The following is a 22,278-nucleotide window of genomic DNA, read 5'->3' on the forward strand; positions in this document are numbered from 1 at the left end:
ACACTTGCGTGAATGCTGCCGCGGTGGCAACGACTTCCACAGGACCTGTGGCCCCTCAGGGCAGGTGCACTGCTCTGCCCTTACAGTAAGCAGCTCCAGTGCAGCTCTGATAACAAACCGGCCCCATGCGGGTGTCGGGGGGCTCCGGTGAAGAGCGATTGTCCTCAGCCGTATCTCCTCAGCCCTGAGCCCTGCTATGCCGTGGCAGCGAGGAAGGTCCCGCACGGTGAGCACAGCCACAGGGGGGCCAGTGACAGAGGAGCCTTGCCTGGCCACAGCTGAAACCCACTGTTGTCAAGGGAGACACCCCCAAACCTGCCTGGGTGAGAGGCTCCCCCACGGGCAGCCCCTGAGGGTGGCACTGCACCCCAGCTGCTTTGCAGCAAACGACAAACGCAAAGCAGGAGTGTCAAGGAGTCATCTCCTTTAGGACACGATGCTCCGCACCCATCTCGCCCCCTCGCTGCGCCCCAGCGTTGATACCGCAGGGTTGAGGGGCCGGGCTCAAGAAACCACGTCTGGGAGCTGCAATATTAAACTGCTCCTGAGGGCGGGGGGCGACCTCGGCGTAACCTCTGCTGCTGTGTGTAAGCACGGCTTGCCCCGTTCCCCAAGGCCGGGCCGGGCCGACCCGCCCGCACCAATCGCCCCCGAGCCCGCAGGGCGGGCGTTGCGGGGCAGCACCGCCCCGGACCGGGTCGGCGGCCCCGCGCAGGCGCAGTGCGGGCAGGGCGCGCCCGGCGGCGCTGGGCCGGGTTGGGCCGCGCCAGGCGGGGCGGCGGCAGCGACGCCGCTGCCAGCGCGGAGCAGCGCGGGCGAGGCGCCGGGAATGGCTCCGGCAGTGACCGGCGGGGTTCCGCCGACTGCGCCATCGTTGGGCTCCACGGCTGCCTGGCTGGGCGGCAGCTCCGCTCTCGGTGGGTCGCTGCGGCCTCGGTCCTTCTCCGCGGGGGCAAGCTTCAGCCCGGGACCCCCTCGCTCCCCGCCGGCAGCCCCTGAGCCTCTGCGAGGGCTGTGACCTCGCTGGGCAGCGGCAGCTCTGCTGCCGCTCGGGTGCCTCGGCTGACCCCGCTGCTTCTGCCGGGAGCCTCCCCGCTCTCACGGCCGGGGCCGGGGCGGGTTACGGGGGGATCCCCGGCATTCGGATCCTTCGCGGCTGAGCGGCACGGCCGGGTACGGTGCCCTCCGCCCTGGCCCTCGGCAGCCCGGGCAGGGAGGGGGCTGAGCCTCCGCGGTGACAGCGGCTGAGGTTTCTCCCGCTTGTCCGCGGGGCTCTCGGGGCGGGCGCTCCCGTGTCCCGCTCGGGCGGGCTGCGAGTGCCCTCCGCGATCACAGGACTCTTAGTGTCGCGACAGCCCCGGCCTGTGGATTGAGTAGTTGTGGCCACGAGTTGCGGGGTAAAATAGAAAGAAAAGACTGTAATAAACTGTACAAACTCGAGGCTGGCGACTCCTCCGAAGTTGATTTTTTTATTCCAGAATTGGATGTCTCTTAAGATAGAAGTGCATTAAAGAATTGTTTCTACTTCAGCCTCTCTCTTGAGTTTAAACTTGGCTTAGCGTTTGGGTTTTAGAAGTTAAGTTGACTGTCACCCTTGAGAACTCCAAAGAGCCCTTGCACACAGACGGTCAGCAGAAGTTAGCTCAAAATTACATTTTTTTTGTTTATGTCTAACCCCAACTGTTATGGTACTAATAATGTATAAGTGAAACTGAATTTGTTACCTGTGTAGTCTGAAGTGCTTTTTTGTGCATTGTCTGTGCTTCTCAAACACTTATGTTAAAAATTGATGGTCATTTTTATCTGGTGGGTAAGTGTACCAGCTTGTTTCAGAGTAAACTTTAAACTTAATAGAAAGAGTTAAGATGGCCATACCTACTAGCAAAAAATTAGATAATAACTGTTTCTAGTTTCTACTTTTTCTGTGCTTTTTGTACATCTATATATTTCTTGGTGCAGGCCAGGTTGGACAGAAAGGTTTGAGGTATCTACCACCTGCTGTTTGTTTTCTGAAAACAAGAGGAATGGAAGGCTTATCATCCAGTCCATCCTTCTCTTTGGGAGAGTGGAAAGAAATAAGTACCACTAGGCATCTTAAATTTCAGATGTGTTGACTGGTAGCTAGTGCTACCTGAGGCCCTAATTCTTTTTTGGTTTTTAGGTTTTGTGTGCAGAGGCAAGAGCAGGAGAGGAGTTGTGGATTTTTCTTCTCTTCTTGATCATTACTCTCTTTTTTTTTTTAACAGATAAAAAATTTGTCCTTTGGTGGTTGTTACTTCAGAATATTACTGCATGTTTCTACATGTTGGGATTATGCAGTTTGCCTACTACTGGCATTTTGAAGAGAGCGTTAACAGCTGTTTTAGTAAACCAAAGGTTGTGTATTCATAGGCTTATATTGACTTTCTACAAGTGTTTATACTCAGGATTGCTCTATTGAGCTTGAAGGCAGTTACGCTGGAGGACTGTTAGTATGCGATGTGCCTTCGTAGGATTTAATAATGATAGCAGCAATTTAGTCTGGTATATCTAGATGAATAGAATCAACTTCTGCAAGCTAAAAGTTGACAAGAATAGCAAGAAATGTGAAACGTGTGAAAGAATTTTGTTCTTCCTCTGAGTTTGACACGCGGCTTGCTGTCAATGTGTCTGCTGTATCACAAGATCACAGTATATCTCTTTACACAAGAGATATACTGTTTTTGGTTAAAATTGATTTTTGACTCCTATAAACTAGTGAGCGTTGTTAGCTTGTGTAAATGCATTGATATAATGTGCTTGGTAGCATTGATTTAATGCTGCTCACTAGATGCTGATTGCACTTGTAAATTTATCTGTGATATGCAATAGTTTTAAGTATCTGATGTGTCCAGGAAGGATTGTACTTATTTTTTTAACAGCCAAACTGGTGAAGTGTGCTTTATTAAATGCACATGGTGGCTGTTTGCAGTGTGTGTTTTATTTTAAAATTGAAATTTGAGGAAAAGTTTTCCAACAAGTGGAAATGCAAAGCATTTTTGCAGTAGGAGCTATGTGTTTTTGCAGTAGGAGCTATGTGCTGCTCAAGTTGTCATCGAAGCAATTACACCATATGCACTGCAATTTTAGCACTGGTAAATAGTGAACGTGAGCTTTTTGTTTCTGTATATGTTTGTGCAGCATTATCAACCACATATTGTGCCTCACAAAGAATGGACTGAATCTCTGTTACTTCCCTTAATATTTCAGTTTTTCCCTTTCTGAACAGGACAGAACTTCTCTAGTTATTCTTAATTTATTTTTTTTCTCATTGAATTCTGAATAGTATCAGATGCCTTCATGGTGTGACTGTTTGGACTGGCTGGATGACTGACAAGATGATTTATTAGGTTTGGTCTTCCCTTTTAGTTCCTAACAAGCTCTATGTGGCAGTGTAGAAATTGCAATGCTTTAAAATAGTTGAGAGTTATGTGAATTATACAGTAATGCTTTTAGCTGTAGTTTGTTTGCTGTGAAAAGGAGCTGTCCTTTCATAGCAGGTTTCTCCTCTCTGAACCCCCACCTCCAGGGTTTCAGAGAAGACTGCCTAAAACTTTTTGCAGACAATTCACTGGAAGTGTCTTGATAGGGTGTGTAATTCAGAAAAAATTGGGATTAGTAAAGAACTTGTCAGGGCAGAGACTTGCCTTTCAGAGTAGAACGCTCTCCTTCCAGACCCACTGCAAAATTTGCCCTCAGTCATAATTATTGTAATGACTTCAGTGAGCCAAAGACTGTCTCTAATGTAAGGACGTGTAGCAAGCCTGAGGTACTATGAAAAACTTGCTGGCTTGTGGTCATGAGCACAGTGTTGGGTAGCAAGGATGCTGCTGGTGGGTCCTCCCTGAGACTTGCTGTGTATGTCTTACTATCAGCATTCACAAAGTAGGTGCATTTGGAATGTGCTCTAAAGAAACATGGTTGATCCTTCTGCTCCTTTTCTTGAAATACTGCTTTTGACAAATCTAATGAAGGTTTTGAAGTCTGTTCTTAACAGCAATTCTTAATCAACCTTGCTTAACCCCTAAGGCAGTTGGCAGTGCTGTTATTAGTTGTCAGTATGTTCTTTCATCATGTGGCTTCCTTTTTGTCACCATGTTTCCTGCTTATTTCACTTATGGTTGTAGGTTCTGATTACTACAAGGAAGCTAGAAGTTGAGCGGAATTCACAAACTTGTTGAATGTTCTTCTTCGATGATAGGTGGTTTTCCTTTGTTACTGAGTTTATGCATATTCCCTGAAGTACAATTTCCTTGAACAATAGACAAAGCAAGTGGTAGGCAATAGGTTTTCTTCACTTAAGAGTTTTTTCTTCTAGAAAATAAGTATTTTTCAACCTGTTGTCTTTACTGACTTTTCTAGTTTGTCTGCTCTCTTCTGTAGCTACCGCCTTACTAATAAGGCAGAGAAGCCCAAATGTTTCCTGAATATTTTTGTATGTGTGTGTTTTGGGCAGTGGTATATTTTGACTTGTGATTGAAATTCCTTGTTATTTCATCTGCTTAGTTTTGCAAAAGCAATTTGACTGTAGTATTCACAACAGATAAATACTGTTTAAATCAGATAACTTGTAAAAAGTGTATTTAATTTGAAGTTGCATCAAACTGTTCTTATTCAGTTTATTATTGGTAAAATAACTAAAAACCTGTATTAAATAAGTACATGATTACCATCAGAGTAAATGAATTGCCTAGATGATTTCACTGCTAAGCACTTGAATTAAAAATCTAAAAAATTAAATTCAGCTTTGATAGTGGAAACCTCTTCTGCAGCTCTAGTTAGGGTGGTTTACTATATCTCTGAATAAGTTGAATGTACTGAATGAAAGTCTTTAGCTGATTTAGAACTTTCTTCTTTTAAGAAAATATCTACCATGCCTAAAATACCAAGAAATATAAGCTGGTATTTAATTAATTTCACTAAAACTCAAATTAAGTTTTTAGAAATAAAGTTAGTTCTCTTAAATTCCCGAGAGTGAGGTATTTAGTGTGTATTTAGGAAATTGAGCGAATAAACAGGGGGTTTTTATTTTTATGCCTGAACTTAAAGGTAATTTAAAATGAAAAAAAGTTTTATTTTAAATGATACTTAAAATGAATGCTATAAATCAAAGAACACATCCAGATTGAGCATCCTGATCTAGTGAAGGTGTCCCAGCTAATGGCAGGGGAGTTTGGACTACATAGTCTTTAAAGTCCTTTCCAATCCAAATCATTCCATGATCCATCTGCCTTAGATGTCTGGCCTGGAGGTAAGAAGTGTCTAGTACTAGAGTTTAATGGAGTTTAGAATATACTTCCTTTAGAGCCAGGAGAGGATGAAGCACTAAATATGATCATCAGATGCCTTTTCCTTGCAGGGGAGCTGGGCTTACAGGCTGCCTGACCATTCCTGCCTGTGGCATTGCCAGCTTCATCGGTGCTTTGGTGATGCCCTTCTAACAGTGTGTAGGTCTGCATGGTGAATTGAACTAGAGGTGATCCAGGTATGGAAGAAAGAAAAAGGAAAAAAAAATCGCCAGAAAACCCCAAAAAAAAAGAATCAAAACCCACCCATGGAAGCCATATCCTGTCTAATTATTTTGAACCTTAAGTGACTGCTCTTTTCCTGCAGATGTGAGGACTGGCATGTTAGTGGTGAGGAGGGAGAGAAACGCATAAACTGATGTTGCTACCGAGGCATGTTTTCCAGCTATGCTTAGCTGAGATGTTTGAGCAGATCATGTGCAATATCTGAATATTTCATTTGTCTTGTACTTAAATAGGTTATACATGATCATATTTAATTTCTTTAAATATTAATTAATGTTAAGACCAACAATAGTTTGTTTCTGTACACTGTGAGATTGATAGCTATGTTTCATTTTCATGCCTGAGAGCAGAGAATATGATCCTGTAACTCCTTGAACTTCATGGAGAAGAAAATAGCGAATATATATATGTACTTATTTTTAGCAGGTAGATTGCTAGAGAAATCAAATTCATAAAATGTAAACAAAGCTCTTTAAAAGGCATGCCATAAGATATAAAGGACATGGGCATAATGAGCAAAATCCAGAGTAACCGAATAGGATTCTTTATCAGTAGAGCAGAGAGAAGATTACATCATTGTTTATGGGCCACTTTCTGTAAATTAAACAATACAAAAACAAGTGGGATGTGCTTGAAGTAATCAGCTGGATGTAGATTATGCTTAGATTTAGTATAGAGCAGTTAGAAAAATACAGTGCATTATTTTAATGATTCGTTGTATGTTGCTTATATAAGATCTAAACAGTTTTGATCTTTGTTATTAAAAGGATTTATTTTTCAAGAATCTGAGTAGGTTTTCAAGCAAGATAAGATTAGCATTAAATATTTCTAGAAATTTCTCGTGTGCTTTTTGAAAAGTTCGAGAATTGTCCATATTAATAAAAATTTAAAGCTTCGAGATAACTGTGGCTCATATTGGAGAGGTCCAAGTGATTGTGCCAAGTATGAAGTCTTTTGAAGTACATGCAGTTAAAACCAAGGGAAGAATAATTCTGCACCTCAGTGCAAGCAGAGTCTGAGATTGTGGTAGTAGGTACTAAAGGATGAGTTGTTCTGACCCTCCATTTGCATTGAAAAAGACAATAGGTGTGGAGGGTGAGTTGTTACCTTTGCAGGATCTTTAGCCAGGCTTGGCAGGTAAATTGTCTAGGTTAATCCCACTTTTTGACAGCAGGATGAAGTAGAATGACCTCTCTAAGGTGCTCCCAGCTCTCTTTTCTGTGAGCTCATAAAACCTCGAGGGGGAAAGGTTTGTTACATAGTATTACCTTTGCTTATGGTCTGCTCTAGCTTCATTCTTCTCCCAGCCTTGAAGACATTGTAGTCTTGGCATATTTTTGGGGTCAGACGTTATTTTACTAATATGGAGGGAATATGGTATTTAACTAGGATGTTAGTAATATGCCTAGGCCATGTAAAAGTTACAATTTAATGAAGGATGAAATATCTTTTCATTAATGTGCTAACTTTTTCCTCCTAAGTTCTGTTTCCTAAAGGTGCTGTAAAATTTTCTTGAACAGTTGCTAAAATACTGTTCAAGAATACTTGCCTTTGTGTCAGAGTAACACTGATTAGAACCAGTTTAAAAGTCTTGTTTGAGGTTGACTGTCTTTATATTTTACTTCCTAGGTAAAGAATAAGTAAGGACAGGCAATATTCAACTTCAATACCTAGCATATATATTGCTCATTTAGATAGGCAAGGCTTGGCTTTGCATAATGTCTAAAGTTTTTTAGGGCAGGCTGTGTAGGGTATTTGATAATGAGAACTGAGCGCTTTGCTCTGCTTGTAAGCACCAAATATTTGGTGCACCAAATATTTGATTCAGCTGGTTAGTTTCTTCTAGGATATTTTGGTTTGCCTTTGGTGAATTTTTACATCTCTGAACAAAAAATGAATGGCATCAAACAGTTTATGGACTTTGTATAAATGATGTGGTTTTATAGAACTGCTATTGATTTAATGCTCTACTAGTAACAAGCAAAATGCCTTGCAAAGTTATTTGTTTCTTGTTGAATTTTACTGGGAGAGTTGGATTTTAAGGTATCTAAAGGCAACGAAAGAAAAGGCCTGTACGCTTATGTATATAAACCGGTATGGTGAAGTATCCATGTTAATTTAATGTGTTTTTAAATGAAAAAAAGGTTAGGTATGTTTTCCTGCCTAGTTCAAAAACTCTGTAAATCTTAACCCAGTTAGCTGACTAATCTGTGCTACAGAGTATTTGGTTGATAAATTATGAGGTTTTCAATATTATTCTGTCAGGAAAAAAAGTGCCAATATAGGCACAGTTCTCCTTTTAACTTGCATATATTGCATCTATTCCTTGAGGATTTATGTAGATTGTCATCACCTGTTGACTGCAGATGAGATTGTAGCTGATATGGTTTTTTTATTGGCGTTTTATGTGTCTACAAGCAGTTGTACTAAATCATAAAACAGATTATGTAGGAAGAAAAAGAAACAGAAAACAAAGAAACTCAAACCATGGTTATTAACATGCAAGCATTTACATGTGTTATATATTAGGTAGGCTGGGAATCTCAAACTGAGTGGTTTCTAATAGTTTGCTCTTTCAGAGGATGGCGATGGTGTATGTTTTCAGTGGCTGTGTCAAGCTGATGGGGTTTCAGGTTGATGATTTAAAAATAATTATGTAGAACTTTAGTATTTTTTTAATAGAATCATAGAATGCTAAGGGTTGGAAGGGACCTTAAAGATCATCTAGTCCCAACCCCTCCTGCCATGATTTTTTAAATTTATTTGTGTATAACGACCATAAAAGTGGGCAAATGCTGAAACATTTTGCCCAGAAATATGGAACATTCGTAATTCAGATGGAGCTTACCTGAGCAACCTGATCTAATCAGTGCTGCTTTTAGCAGCATTTGGACTGGTGCACTTCAGAGGTCCCTTCTACTGTAAATATTCTATACTTCTGGTAGTTAAAAAATCCCAGTTTATAATGTGGAATATACAACTGTGAAATTCAGAGCTTAATTGAAGCAAAAATGCTTAATTATGAATATACAGTTAGTGTGTGACTGTGCTGTAACTTAAATTCTTTGCACACAAAAATAATTCTCTTTCACATCCTGTTTCAATTTTAAATATAAAATGGTTTCCAAATCTCAGACAAGCAAAGAATGAGCTCACCTTATGCAGTTGAGGGTAAATGTTCTTTCTTTTGGGAAATCCCACTGTCAAGAAAAAAAATTAAGGTTGTATCTCTCACACCTGATACTTTTCCTTTGCAAGGGTCAATACTAGATCCTGTATTTACTCACATATTAGGGAAGGATCCACATTTTGTTGTCAATTTTTTATGAACTTAGGACTGGAGGAATGGTATGGCATTTTCCTTGCTGATGTGAATTAGGAACAATGGTAGTGTTATTCTTCTGTGAAATATGCAAGCCCTCTATTTGAGATTACAAGCCTCTCAGGCTAGAATAGTGTTGGTTCTTCACCGTTAGAGAAAACCCACGATATTTCTTTAATGTATGTTAGACATTTGCAATTGCTTGTTGAAGAGGGACTTTCTACTGCTACAGGTGTAAGTTCTCAGCCAGTAGAGTATGTGTTGTCCACGTCATCACAGAAGGTACATGGCATAGACACTGTGGGGATTTGGACGTGCTTGTAATTTGCTAAATGCTTTCAAGTGATTTACGGTCTATAGTGATAACTGTTTATTTGTTTACATAGATGGAGAGGCTCCCCAGGTTTTGCCAATCCATGATTTACAGACAACTACTTTGACAACTAAAACTGATGGCAATGATGGCAAGACTGAACACCTAGAGTATATTGCCTTTGCTTTGGTTCCTGTTTTCTTCATCATGGGTCTTTTGGGGATCCTTATCTGCCATGTCCTTAAGAAAAAAGGTTATCGTTGTACAACGGAGGCTGAAGAAGTAGAAGAAGAAAAACTTGATGAAAAAATAGGTAATCAAGTCTAATAAACAAGTTCCTATTTCTGTACATTGCTACTGCTATGAAATAATTTATTGTGAGATTTCTGTCATTTCACTGTCTATATTTGACATCAAAGCAATATTAAGAAAAATATCTTTATTACTGTATGCCAGTTGGGTTTTGATCTTTGCCAATCAAAACTAGCAGTGTTCCAATTTCCCATGCAAGTCCTTTAACATCAGTTAAGAGCTTACAGAGGGATCAAATTATCAGTATATTTGTTTGCAACTCCACAGTGCAGTTGGAGTCACCAGATAACATTTTGCATTCTACATGCTGTTTACAACAAAGTATTAGTTTACATAGTTCTATGTGAGGAGTAGCAAAAGGCTGCCATTTAAAGCCTAAAATCTTAGTTTTATGTTTAGCAATCTTAATTTGCACCTCTTGTGCTGTCATGGTCGTCTCCCCTTCTCTTTATAAAACCAAGCCTTTGGACTGAATGGCTGCATTCTGTTTTAATGGAATGTGCTTCTTGTAATTTTTTCTTAAAGATACCTTTATTTTTGTCCTAATGTTTGTTTGTACCCTCGTTTTTATGGTTCCTTGTTCTCATCTGTTCTTACTTGGGGAAAATAAAAGGGCATTATCACTTGGGAAGAGATATAGTAACCCAGTATAGCATTTGGCTAAGTAAAAACAAGAGCCAAGTCACTTGTAAATACTCTGGGCCTCTTCGTTTCTTTCAACTAATTTCTTTCAGTAGGTTCATAATGAATGTAAATTACAGTGGCTCTGTGGTGAGGGTAGAGCCATGTGGTGCAGTAATGATGTGTTGCTGTGTTCTTAAGCATTTACTGCCTGGGGCATGTGAGGAGTGAGTGGAACTGTCTGCTCTGTCAGTTCACCTGAGTGTTAACAGCAAGGGAAGGCATAGAGTAGTGAAAGGGGGACATCACCTACATCTCAGTTTTGGGAAGTAGCTGTTTCTAAGTTACATTGCGGAGTTGCAGGTGTTAAGATGAAGCATGGGTACAGAGATTTACTCATTTACTATGCAGTGAAAAATTTAGGGTCTTGCCTGTCAAACTTGCCTCAATCCTTTAATAAAGCTTTATAACAATTATTAGGGAAGGGCATAGTGTTGCCTCTTGGCTGTTCTAGTTGTCCCACTGATCTTTTTCAGCCTTTGGAAGTTACTCTGTGGAAGCTTTCAGTACTGTTAATGGGTGCTTTCTATTCCAAAAGTTTTCAGATTTTTTTTTCATTAAAGTAATCAGTTGTTATGTCCTTGCAGATGTGGTGAAAAACTTAAATTGAATTCTTGTCATATTAGAAGACAATAATACCTGTTTTAAAATAGTGACTTGAGACAGTTAAATGATCTGTTTTGTTTTGGTTTTTTCTCCCTAATATTAGGATTAGAAATACTGCTCTCTTTTTTGTCTCCTGCTTAGTAGCTACAGAAGGAGTTTAGGCATATGCTTGTGAAAATACTGCGTTTATTTAATTCTTAGCTGAATTTCTTAGAGCTGATGTATAGACCGTAAACTTGTGTTCATATTTTTTCCTGAATAAGGACTGAAAAGTCTTATTAAGCTTTTCCTCTATTGTGACAATAGATCTTGTCTTTTTGTTTTTTAATGTAGTTTCTTCTGGTGTGTTTGGTTTTGTTGTGGCTTTTTTAAAATTTTGTTTTAAAACAATTCAGTTCTTTATTCAGAAACCCAAGATACTGACAACATATTTATTTCTTTGCACAGAAATGAATGAAACTATACATGAAAATAGTGACACTGTGGGACAAATAGTTAACTACATCATGAAAAATGAAGGTATAGTATTGGGACATTGAAGTTATCAGCCTTTGTGATAGTATTCTGTAACAAATATGTTTTTTTCAGATAATCTGAAGTGTGTGTTTTCATTTAATAAGTGATTTGTTCATGCTTAGCTCTTCGAAATTGCCTTCACAAGGCAAAACTTCAATGGAAAGTTTTTCGCTTACCCCAGAATTATTTTGTATGGTAAGATAAGGTCATGCGTTCCCTCATACTTTAACTGTTTGGGTATTTGATTTTTTTTTTTTTCTTTGCTTCAACCTTTTGCTTTGTTTGTGAAGTAAAAGCTCAAAGTTGCTTTCTTAGTGTCAGTGTTTAAAGCCTGTGGGAACTTCTGTGTTTTGACTAGATTAAACTTTTTGTCTTGAAGTGATTTTTGCAGCTCTTGTCTGATGAAAGGTTTGTGCATAAGTGAGACAATAGCGTGTACTAACACTAATGGCGTCTTCATGCTCTGTGTGTGCAAAGTAAAGGATAAAGTTATGACTGAACAAATAAAATCATAGCTAAGCACCCCATGGAATACTTGGTTAGTTCAGAATGTATTTGTCCAATAGAAGTAACTTTTAGGAGACTGCATGTTTTTATAGTACAAGAAGCTTTAGCCTTTTAATTTTGTATAAATCAGAGTTCTAAGCATTGAACTGGCTTTGAGTTACTTCTGAATGAAGACTAGTCCTCTGGAAAAGTGGTATTTTTGGGTCTGTGTGTGGGGCTTTTGGGGTTTTGTTGTTTGTGGGTTTTTTTGTTTGTTTGTTTAATTTTTTAAATATTTTTTTTAACTGTTAGGGCTTTGAGCTTGTGTATTTTTCTTTGAGATTGGGATTAGGTAATTTGTGTGTGTTTGAGAATATGTGAGCAATTGATAGTGCTTGGATGATAATTAATTTGCATTTTGTAGGGCTCACTTAAACTGGTGTTCTTAATCTGAAGTTGCTTTAAACATGTGAGGTGATTCAGAGATCTTGTTTGAGAGTTCTGTGCAGACAGCTACGTTATATGGCTTGTATTGGGGTGGAGCTTTGAACTGTAATTTTAGTAGCTTATGTTAAGAAATTCTTGTAGCATTATATTAACATTTTTTTCCTGTAATTTTCTCTTATGCCTTTTTGGAGATGTACATAATGCAGTCATCTTTCTTTTAGATGAAATTTCTCTGAGGAACTTAAATTTTGCTTTTTCTTTTTTCTGAAGTTAGAGCCGTTCACTTTTGAAGAGTTCTGTTTATTCTCATTGCAGCAAATGCTGATGTGTTAAAGGCCATGGTAGCAGATAGCAGTGTCTTTGAACCTGAAAGGTAATTACTTGTCATTCTAATGCATGTTTCCTGAGGCAACTGAAAACATACCCTTTCAAAGGATTTTGTTTCACAAACACTTTTAAGACTACATTGCTTGCTTGAGCTACCAGCTAAGAGAATAGTACTTAGATTTTCTGTGGTGTCTGACTCCCTAAATTTTAGTATATGCCCTAGATTGGTGACTGGCACTTCTGGGTATGTGTTCGAGGTGTGCGATACGGTTTTACTTCTTGTTGAGCTAAAGATTACTGGTTTGCTTCAGACTGAAGTTACTTAGAAGGTGGCTTAGTCCAAAGCTACTCTGACTTGAAGAGGCAGCACTTATTTAGTTTGTGTGGATGTCAACTTAAAATAGACATCTCATTCTGTGTCTCCTGGTTTACTTTTTTCTTTGTAATTGTGGGAATATACATTGGCTGACCTATCTCTTACATTTTTTCACTGCACTCCTATTTAGATAATTATGTAGAGAAAGTAGTTCAGCCTTACAGATGCATCATATGTGTCAAAGTATTTGTAGATGCATCATATGTGTAAGAGTACTTGTATCTGTACATAAGTACCTTTAACTGCATCTACTACTACTTTAAATCCTCTTCATTTGTAACCCTGTGTTCATATTCAAGGCAGAGAAGATGGAAGTCCAAGTAGTATTGTGTCACCTATAAAAGAAGTGGGAGTATATAGTTTTAGCAAAACAAAGTTGAGTATGCAACCATTAATCACCTGTTCTAATGGTGAGAGTCTTGGTTATTGAAGAAAAAAAAATTGAACTTATAAAAGGATTTCTTCTCAAGTATAAGAATTATTTTTAAGCTTCTGTGGTGCAGTAGGAATATTTGTTTGAATATTTTGCTTTGGCATGTTTAATGTTATTTTGGGAGTTTTTGACTATAGTTTCAGTGGTGAATTAAAATACGAAAAGTAAGGGGGAGGGAAAAATTGTTTGCTCTTACAGAATTTGACAGATACTCCTAAAGCTTTTGTAATCAAGTGCAAATCCACAGTGTACCTAAGTTCAGTGCACTATAAAATAATTTCTAATTATAGAGTAATAATGGCTGAGTAAAATCTGCACTTCTGCCACTTGAAACCATTAGTTCCTGTCTTTGCTTCTGATACTGAACAGATTTTATTTTTCTTAATAGCATTTTCTTGTTTATTTGAAGACCATTAAATGTCTGCTGTCAATATTTTTATTTGGAAAATAGGCATCCAAGTAACTCCAGTCTTCTACAGCATGTTTTACTTCTTTAATTTGTTCTTTCTGTTCTCCTTTGGAGTCTCTTCAGTTTGTTAGTATTTTTCTTGAAATAACATTCCTAAACCTGCATAGTAGTATCAGCTGTGTCATGATTAATGCTGAGTAATGTAACTTTAGGTTCACAGGTTATACTCCTGTTATTTCCACTGTGAAGTTTGTCCTTAAGTAAGACCATGTTCATGATTCATGTTCAGCTCATGATTATCTTTTTCTGAAGTGATCATCTGCCCAGTTGCTTTTTCATCTGGGTTTGTGTAAAGGTTTTCTGCTAAAACACTGAAAATTGTGTTGTCCTTACTGCAACTCATCCAGTATTTTTAGTAAGATTTCTGAACATGTGAGTGTCTTTCACACTCTCCTCTGACCATCGTAATTTCTTATCTTGTCCTCTACAGTTACTGTGGGTGATCTGAAGTCTGTGGGTACTTTAGCTATTCTTCTATTCTATTACCCAGTGAACTATTTAAAACACTGAATATCATGAGGACCAGAATAACCACACTCTGTATGTCTTTCCAGTTTCATACTAACTATCGATACATAACTTTCTGTATGTCTTTTTAGTTTGTGTTTTTTTTTTTTACAAGGTGTGCTACCTTACTCTACAGTTACTTCACCTTTCGTGAGCTCTGGTTTGCTTTAGGAGAATGTGTTGCATGACAGTGTCAAAATGGATGCTGAAGTTCAAAAAAGTACATCTGGTTTCAATCTGTGCTGTTTTTCTGGTTTAGAATAAAATTATATTTATTTGATTAGATATTCTCAAATGCCTTTTGGTGGTTGTATTGCTTTTTCTTTCTTTCTAGGTACTCAAATTTTATTTTTTTCCCCTGAAACTAGATGATAAGTTCATTTCTTTTTGTCATAGACATTTTAGTTTTGCCTTTTTTCATTATGGGACTATGCTTTTCTTCTGGGAGTTCTTTGAGATACTGTAACAATTCTGAAATACTTTCCATATTTCTCCAAGTGTGAATGTAATCAGCTTATTGGATGTCTTCATCAGTATAAGTTCATGTAACTTGTTCTTTTCTATTTTAGGCTGATTTTTTTTTTCTCTTCATTTCCTTGCCTTTTGTGTTAGTTACTGTAATCACATGACTGCTGATGAATTAATTTCTGGAAGTGATTTTGACTGCAAAAATATGGTGTCAGAGGGAATCTTAAACCACACATTCTCACAAATAAATGATCCCTGAAAATCTAGCTATTCACTAAACCTAACTGAAGGTTATATCTTATCTTTTTTTTTCATTTTTAAGAAACTGGATTTTATAGTAAACATTAAATTTCCTTTATACATTTTCTTATAGCCCTTTATCTCCTACCTCTCCTGAGAGTCCAATGAGTCCAGGGACTCCTTTGTCACCCGGTGCTGTTCCGTTCAAGCACAACTGCAAAGCCCATCACTTCCATACTGTTGGAGGAGTGGTAGAAAAGGATGTTTGTACTCGTTGTAGTCACAAACGATGGCACCTTATAAAGCCAGCTCACAAATCTAAAGAGAACAGAAGAAGTCGTATTGGAGAAGTTACAGTCCTTTCTGTGGGAAGGTAAGCCTTAGATCATTTTGCTGTATACTTTTCTTAGGAATGCTACAGTGACCAGTGTTGGATCAGATATCCATTGATTCAACTCTGTTTATAGCATCAGTGATTTTTTTTTTCATACTCCTGTTAACATTAGACTGAAATTATTTCTGGAAGAAATAAATGTGATTTTTTAAGAACTAGGTAAAAAGATGGAGATTTACTGTGGGTATAAATCCAGTGCTATTGCTCAGTTGGTACAGGCTAAAAAGAAACAAGGATTGCACGCATAATAAATTCCTCTGTTTCTGAAATTGATATTTCTCAAGTAAGTGTGAGCTATAGAAGCCACTTCATTCTCCTTGTTATTTTTAATTTCTAACTTCTGTTGTAGTTCTCTTTGAAAATTACTGTTCTAAGAAGTAGGATGCAATCTGTGGATTCTGCTTTAAAACAAAATTTCCTGAGAAAGTGTGATTCAGCAGTAGTGAGTATTAGAAAGACATGTAGGTAATAATAGGAAGGAAGATTGCTCTGAAGTGAAGCAGGGTCTGTGTGGGTGTCTGCTCTGATGTCTAGTTCTTGAGACCTGGAAATTTGTTCCTTCTCATACAACCGGTTCTGAGAATGACCTAACTAATCTCTGGGGAAATAAAACTCAATCTTTCTTTTGTTTCCTTAAGATTTCGAGTCACAAAAGTGGAGCACAAATCAAATTCCAAAGAACGGAAGAGCTTGATGTCTGTTACTGGCGTGGAGAGTGTCAATGGTGATATGCCTGCCACGCCTGCGAAACAAGAAGTGAGCGAAGCACCTGCCACGCCAGTGAAACAGGAAATGCAGGAGAGGAGAAACTCAGAGAGGAGAAGCTCAGAGTAAACTGCAGGTATCAAATATTTGGAACTCGTATCGAAAGCATTATGTTGTGAAATACGTGAAGTAATCAGTAAAGTTGAAAATGTATCAGTTCCGTTTGAAAACTCATCTTTCAATGACAAAACTCTCTACACAAGCCTGCAAAATTTATATTTGATCGCTCAGTTAATGATAACTTGGTAAAAGCTTATTTACCCACCAAGTTCTTACCTAATTGTTTTTTTCAGACCTTTTAATTAGAGTAGATGTTGAAAGAAAAACTTCTTTGTGGAGGCGACATCACTAGTGCACAAAATAAAACATTTGCATATTAATTTTTGGCAATAAACAATGGCTCAGATTTAGTATCAATGTGCTTATTACCCAAACAAGTGCTACCGACAGTTGTATCACTCAAATAACTACGGTGCTTCTTCCCTGTGCTTGCTGCTTTGTACTGTGTGATTATTTGAGATGGTTGCTTACTGGATACTTCTCTGATAGATCAATGGAGCTTTGACTAATAACAATGGAGACATGAAACTGCCTGTATCGCAGGGATCTAACTGAGCCAGGTGGTTGGGGTTTTCTTGTGAGTCATTAAATTTCAGTGAATTGCTCGAGGTACCCTATTAAGCATGTCAAAAACATGTCTGGCATGGTTTTGGAATGCAACCCTGACTATGTTAGTTTTTTTAACTGTTCAGAACGTTGGGGGAAAAAAACCCTGTAAGTGAATATGGTTTGCTTCTAATTGATGACTCACTGATAATATGAAGGGGAAAAGTGATTTTATACCACTGTGATTCAAATTCAGACTTGACCCTTAAGGAAGAAAGGTTCTGGGGTGGCATAATAAAGGTATTGGACTTGAAGATAGTGAACAGAGTGCACAGTGTTCTGTATGCTGAGAGAAAGGAATAAAATTATGTTGTGTCAGCTCTGTCCAGTTTCAAACTCTTGGTAACTAACTTCAAATAGGAGAGGGAAATGCACAAGAGGAAATTGGGCCTGTTTACATATGTAACAAGACTCAACCCCCCCCGAGTATCTTGAGATTAAAGTAGAGAGCTGGTATGCAATGGGGTTACTTCTTCCAACATTTGCTGGCAGCACAAGTTTGACTGTTAGACTAATCAGAGTGTATTTGCCTGCCTGCTGTGTCACATCGTTTTTTTGAACCATTGCGATAGAGGAAGAAAGACTTGGAGTTGTGGTATGCTTCCAAATATTTAAAAGTTGTGGAGGGTAATGAAATAAATTGTTTTATTTGCTCAGTGGCTAAGAAGATAATAGGCTAAATTGCAAGGAGGTGGAGTTCAGGTTTCAAAACTTAAAAAGTTGGAATAAGCTATTGCATCTTTATTGCTGGACATTTGTAAGACCAGACTGGACAAATGCTTTTCAATACCAGTGTTTTGATTTTTGTTCTGTAACAAATTTTTGCAAGTCATAGCTGCCTAGTGGCTGCTGTTTCATTGTTTCTGTGTAATCTGTGAAGAATCTACAGATATCAGTGAAAGGCAAACTTTACTCTTAGTTTCTCATTCAGAATTACGTCCTTGTGCTCAGGTTTTTTTTTAATGTTGGTGTGGTTTCTTTTTTATTTCTTCCCTTTTTAAAAATCAGTATTAGCTAAATGCAGTAGAAGATAACCTCTTCCTTCACTGGCTGCATTGGCATTTCTGTGCCCAGCTAATTGTTTTATTGCTCCTATGACTATTGTTATTTCTTTTCTAGATGTCTCATGGTAACATCATCAGATTGTTTATAATACGATGTTTTTAATTGAAGGCAGGCTAGTTATCTTCTCTTTAAACATAAGAAATAGAAAGGAAGGGGCATATATGAAAAATTTCAGTGCATTTTGATTGAAAAAAAATGTTTTGAAATCACTCTAAAAATTTTTTGCAGTCCAGTTTTCTTTCTAATTTGTTCTTTCCTCTCCTAAATAAGAAAGCTTTTTCTTGTAATTACCTAAAAGTTCTACCATTACTATTTTAATCTAAAAATAAGTTGTTCTCTAGAGAGATACGATAGTAAAGCTATAAAAAAATTGTCCATCTATGGCAACTTTTTACTGTAGAACCTCCCTTAGGATTAAAGTTTTGCCCCTTCTGAAAACAAATGTTCTAATAGCAGAGAAATGGCTCCGCAGAATCTTTTAATGGTCTCTCCAGTCCAATAGAGCTATTTTGTAAATCAGCTGGGAAATTAGCCAGGCCTTTTTGATGTGTACTAAAAAAATAAACATCTTGCTTGAAAGGCTTTGATACTGTTTACTAGCACGGTTCTAGATCAGTTTTTGTCCACTGTCATGAAAATCTGTACACATGTAAACAGGTACTAGTTAGACCTTTACTTAAACTACTTATTTCAGACTTCCAATAAATTATTGTAGCTTAATTTATTGAAACTGAACAGATAAGCAGCATTTAAGACTTTTGTGCCTCCAGTCAATAAATGTCTGATTAAAAGCTTATAGTTCTGGGAAATTTGGCTCAAATCTTCAGATGCAGAGGAAGAAGGCAAACAGAGATGTGTATTTAACTGCTGCCAGAAAAGGTTTATTCTGTCATTCGGAGGCAGTAGATTTGTGCTTTGTGGCTGATTTTAACCACTATTACTGAGAGTTCCTGCATGAGATGGAATTCCTGAGTTGGGCAGTCCCTCAGTGATGTAGTATTGCTGGTTGCTTATGTTCACTGTTCTCAAGTTCAGGGCTTTTTTCCCCTAAACTGACATGTTCTGAAGTGACCTTTGTAGTGTTTCAGCTTATCCTGTGCATTGCTGGCTGCATCATTTGAAGTTGTAGCATGTCTTCTCCATGTCTCCAAGGTCCATGTTCTCAGCAGGCTCCATTTCTTCAGTAAAGTTTATTTAAAATATACGTAGTGGCACATAAAAGAAGTAGTAGATACAGAGCTGATAGCTAAAGTCAAAACTTTTGAGTTGACCTCTTGCACATCCATTTTAAGTACTGGGTAAACGAGCACTGGTACGCTGAAGCTGGGTAACATTTTCCATTCCTAGTGCTTTGCACTGTGGTGTGATTTGTCAGTTTGTCCATGTGTTTGTCTGTTCTTTTCAAGAAAACCAGCTGAATTTTTAGTTTGTCTTTAGGATTTCACATGCTAAATGTGGAATGCACCGCAACCACTTCATGCGATTGTGGCTTTTTTTTTTTTCCACTTCAGAGCATCTGCTAGGTTTTTAATTGATGTGTTCATCCTAAAACTAATTTTGCTATTTAGGTTTATTTTTAGAATTGTTTTCTTCTCTTACAGGTGGAACTTTTAGAAGAAGCTTGTCTGTGAGCACTTTGGAGAAAACTGAAAACTCCCAGGAGGCGCATACTATTTAAGGAAATGTATTTATGGCACTGCAGCATTTTACAGGTTCTGTGATGGCATTCATGCAAGGTTGAACACTTAATGGGTTTTGACCAGTAAAATCAGTCAGATTTAGACACTTGAATACTGTTGAGCTGTGTGGACATCATACCAAGTGCCTTTGTCTTGGAAAGAAAGCATACATACCGGTTTTTGGACAGGAAAGGTAAAAGCCTTATGAAGTCTTTAATTTTTTTTGTACTTAGACAAACATTTCTAGTGAGCTCAATATTAAGAGGAATACAATGACCCCGTGGATAAACTGTGTTCACCCCAGTGTTCCCTCTGGATTTTTCTTCTTCTGTTCTACCCACTCCAGAATTGACAAGTGTTTGCTGAGGATAAAAGCCAGGCTTTGAAGGATGAAAATATTCTTTTAATCTAACTGCTAGGAGCCAAGTAAAACATACAAGGAAATAATTATGTCAGCCAAATCTGCATCTGTGCCTTTAGTACATAAGCCCTCAAGCTCTGCGAAGGGTATTTCACAGCAGAGTGGTTCAGCTATATGCAGATGTTAAATTAAATTGTTGTTTTCCCCCACCCCTTACCTTCCCCTTACTACTTAATATAGGCCGAAGAGCATATTTTCCTGTGCAGTTAGATGAGCTCTTGGGAAGATTACTTTCTTCAAGGCCTTTTGTTCTCCCATTTTCTTGTAACTACTCACTTGTATTTGAAGAATACCTAATAGTTTTGCTTTTTTTTGGTTGTTGTTTTTACCCACAGGTTCCTTATTAAGCTAAGGCAGCATATTTCAACCCTTAGATAAGGATATGGAATATTTGGCATTAAAAATTTATGGCGTATATACTAAATTGCTTCAGAGTGACTTTATTGGGCTGAGGGTAGCTGTTTTCATTGGCACCAAAATCTTAAGCCAGTGTCACTCCCTTCATATTTTAAGTGTGACTTGCTACTAAAAATACCATGGTATTTTGATGTTAATTCTTTGTATCTACTTATGATCTCTGCTTTGTCCTATTACTTGTTTTGGGGAGAGAAATCTCTATAATACTTAGCAAACTTTTCTATGTAATAGAAACTGAAAAATAACATTTGTTCTGAGTGCCTAAGAATGTAAGCTCTAATGTAATGCATTTTAGTAGAGATTGCACTATATTCTGAGAACTGTAACTTAATCTGCTTTATGAACTCAATGAAAATCAGCGAATGTTTTTGAAATTGATTTATTTTAAATTAATACCTTCAATCTTTTTAATCCAAGTGCTCTACACTGTTTCTCCTTCATATCTGAGAATTGTGTTCTTCATCAATTCATACAGTGTTAACAGTCAGTGTGTACAAAATTAATCTTGCTTGTGTATTAGATACTCTTGTGTCCTGTCAGGAAACATTAAGTTTTTCACTCTTGGTGAAAGCATGTGCTGCTGATGGTCTTCCTTTTACTTGTATCCCCAAGATATTGATCGGGCCTATTCAGTGATGTTATATTTGCCAAAAAACCACACCACTGCCCACCAAAACTTTGAAAATAATGTGTGTTTGTGTGTTTTGTTTTTGTTTTTTAAATTGATGTTTTTAGAGATAATCGTCTGTCCTTGAGAACCCAAAATAATCGTTTGGCTAGGACCGGAACCTGAGTGTTCAGTATCCCTGCTCCCCTTAATTTAAACTTGGCTTATGAAATCTCTTCAGTATTTAAGTACAACATAAACACCAAGCTCACCTTATAGGCATACGTTAAGCTTCACTTGATTATTAGTGTGAAGAACTAATATTTCTAGAAGATGTAATTAGTATTGATTATAGTAGTTAGCTTTCAGTTTCCAAGAGATTGATAGCTATGAGTATAAAATGTTGCTGGGAAAAGGGAATATTGGGCAAAACCAAGCAGTTTCAAATAATTTTCAGAAAGGAATTACACAATTACAGACTGTTCCAAAAACTTTTTTTAAAAAAAGGGTGATTTATTTTGATACTATATTTTGATACATGATGGGTTAGTACTGCAAATAAATTTGTCAAAAGGATGGAACAAAGTTTAAGTAGAAATATGTATTTTTTTACTTATTATAAAATAGTTTCTATTTTGATTCCATTGAAAATATGTAGAATAAAGGGAATGGAAAGATGTTGGATATGTAAAATGTTTACCTGTATAAAATGGTTAACTAAGGTATTATCAGGTCTGATATGTTCAAGAATTGAATTTATGCATTGCTTCTTGAGTAAGAGAGGATTTAGAAACTGTGCCTGTTTCACTGCCTTTAACACTACACTGCTATTTTATAGGGGTATGGATATTGCTATATTAGTTTGCCTTTCTTAAATTTGCATATCAAATGTATTTTAACAAAATAGTTTATATACAACTTTTATACTACCAAGCAGTAAATAAAAAAATATTGATTCTTAAGCTTGCTCGTGACTTCCTTAAGCCTGCATCCATTGCGTGGAATTTAACACAATCTTAATGTACAATGCAATCTCTTTGCATCTTAAGTTTTTGTTTATGGAGGTAGTAAGGTTAGGTGATTGTGTGATGTACTTCAGAGCAGTTTTATTTTCTTCAGAAAGGACAAATATTACTTTAGTTCCATTTTTTATATGGAAAAGAAGGAAATCTATGCTTTAATCCAAGCTGGTATCTAATCAGATTAAAAGTA

The 22,278-nt window shown here is 37.7% G+C and overlaps 1 protein-coding gene across 2 annotated transcripts; it reads left to right on the forward strand.

Moving 5' to 3' along the window:
• Positions 1-760: 760 nt before the first annotated feature.
• RELL1 (RELT like 1) lies at positions 761-22,028 on the forward strand. 2 transcript variants are annotated; one of them, XR_003545592.2, is made up of 8 exons: positions 761-917; positions 9,258-9,497; positions 11,231-11,302; positions 12,548-12,605; positions 15,186-15,425; positions 16,085-16,287; positions 16,761-16,880; positions 19,544-22,028. XR_003545592.2 is itself a non-coding variant. In XM_027746756.2 (7 exons), the coding sequence occupies exons 1-6, from the start codon at positions 830-832 to the stop codon at positions 16,278-16,280; spliced, it is 894 nt and encodes a 297-aa protein (XP_027602557.1). In that variant the 5' UTR covers positions 762-829; the 3' UTR covers positions 16,281-16,287; positions 19,544-22,028. The 2 variants fall into 2 exon arrangements, 1 of the variants encoding a protein (XP_027602557.1); XM_027746756.2 differs by lacking the exon at positions 16,761-16,880 and having other exon boundaries at positions 762-917.
• Positions 22,029-22,278: the final 250 nt, after the last annotated feature.

This window comes from Pipra filicauda, unplaced genomic scaffold (assembly GCF_003945595.2).
Source record: "Pipra filicauda isolate LSUMZ 115617 unplaced genomic scaffold, ASM394559v2 scaffold38_size3968069_pilon, whole genome shotgun sequence".
Taxonomy (NCBI): domain Eukaryota; kingdom Metazoa; phylum Chordata; class Aves; order Passeriformes; family Pipridae; genus Pipra; species Pipra filicauda.

What these genes read in the sequence shown, in the direction of transcription:
- RELL1 (XM_027746756.2), top strand. Translation starts at nt 830, where the DNA reads ATGGCTCCGGCAGTGACCGGCGGGGTTCCGCCGACTGCGCCATCGTTG. An exon ending in CTACATCATGAAAAATGAAG is followed by an intron (nt 11,303 to 12,547) that starts GTATAGTATTGG and finishes TTCTCATTGCAG; the next exon opens with CAAATGCTGATGTGTTAAAG. An exon ending in ACAGTCCTTTCTGTGGGAAG is followed by an intron (nt 15,426 to 16,084) that starts GTAAGCCTTAGA and finishes TGTTTCCTTAAG; the next exon opens with ATTTCGAGTCACAAAAGTGG.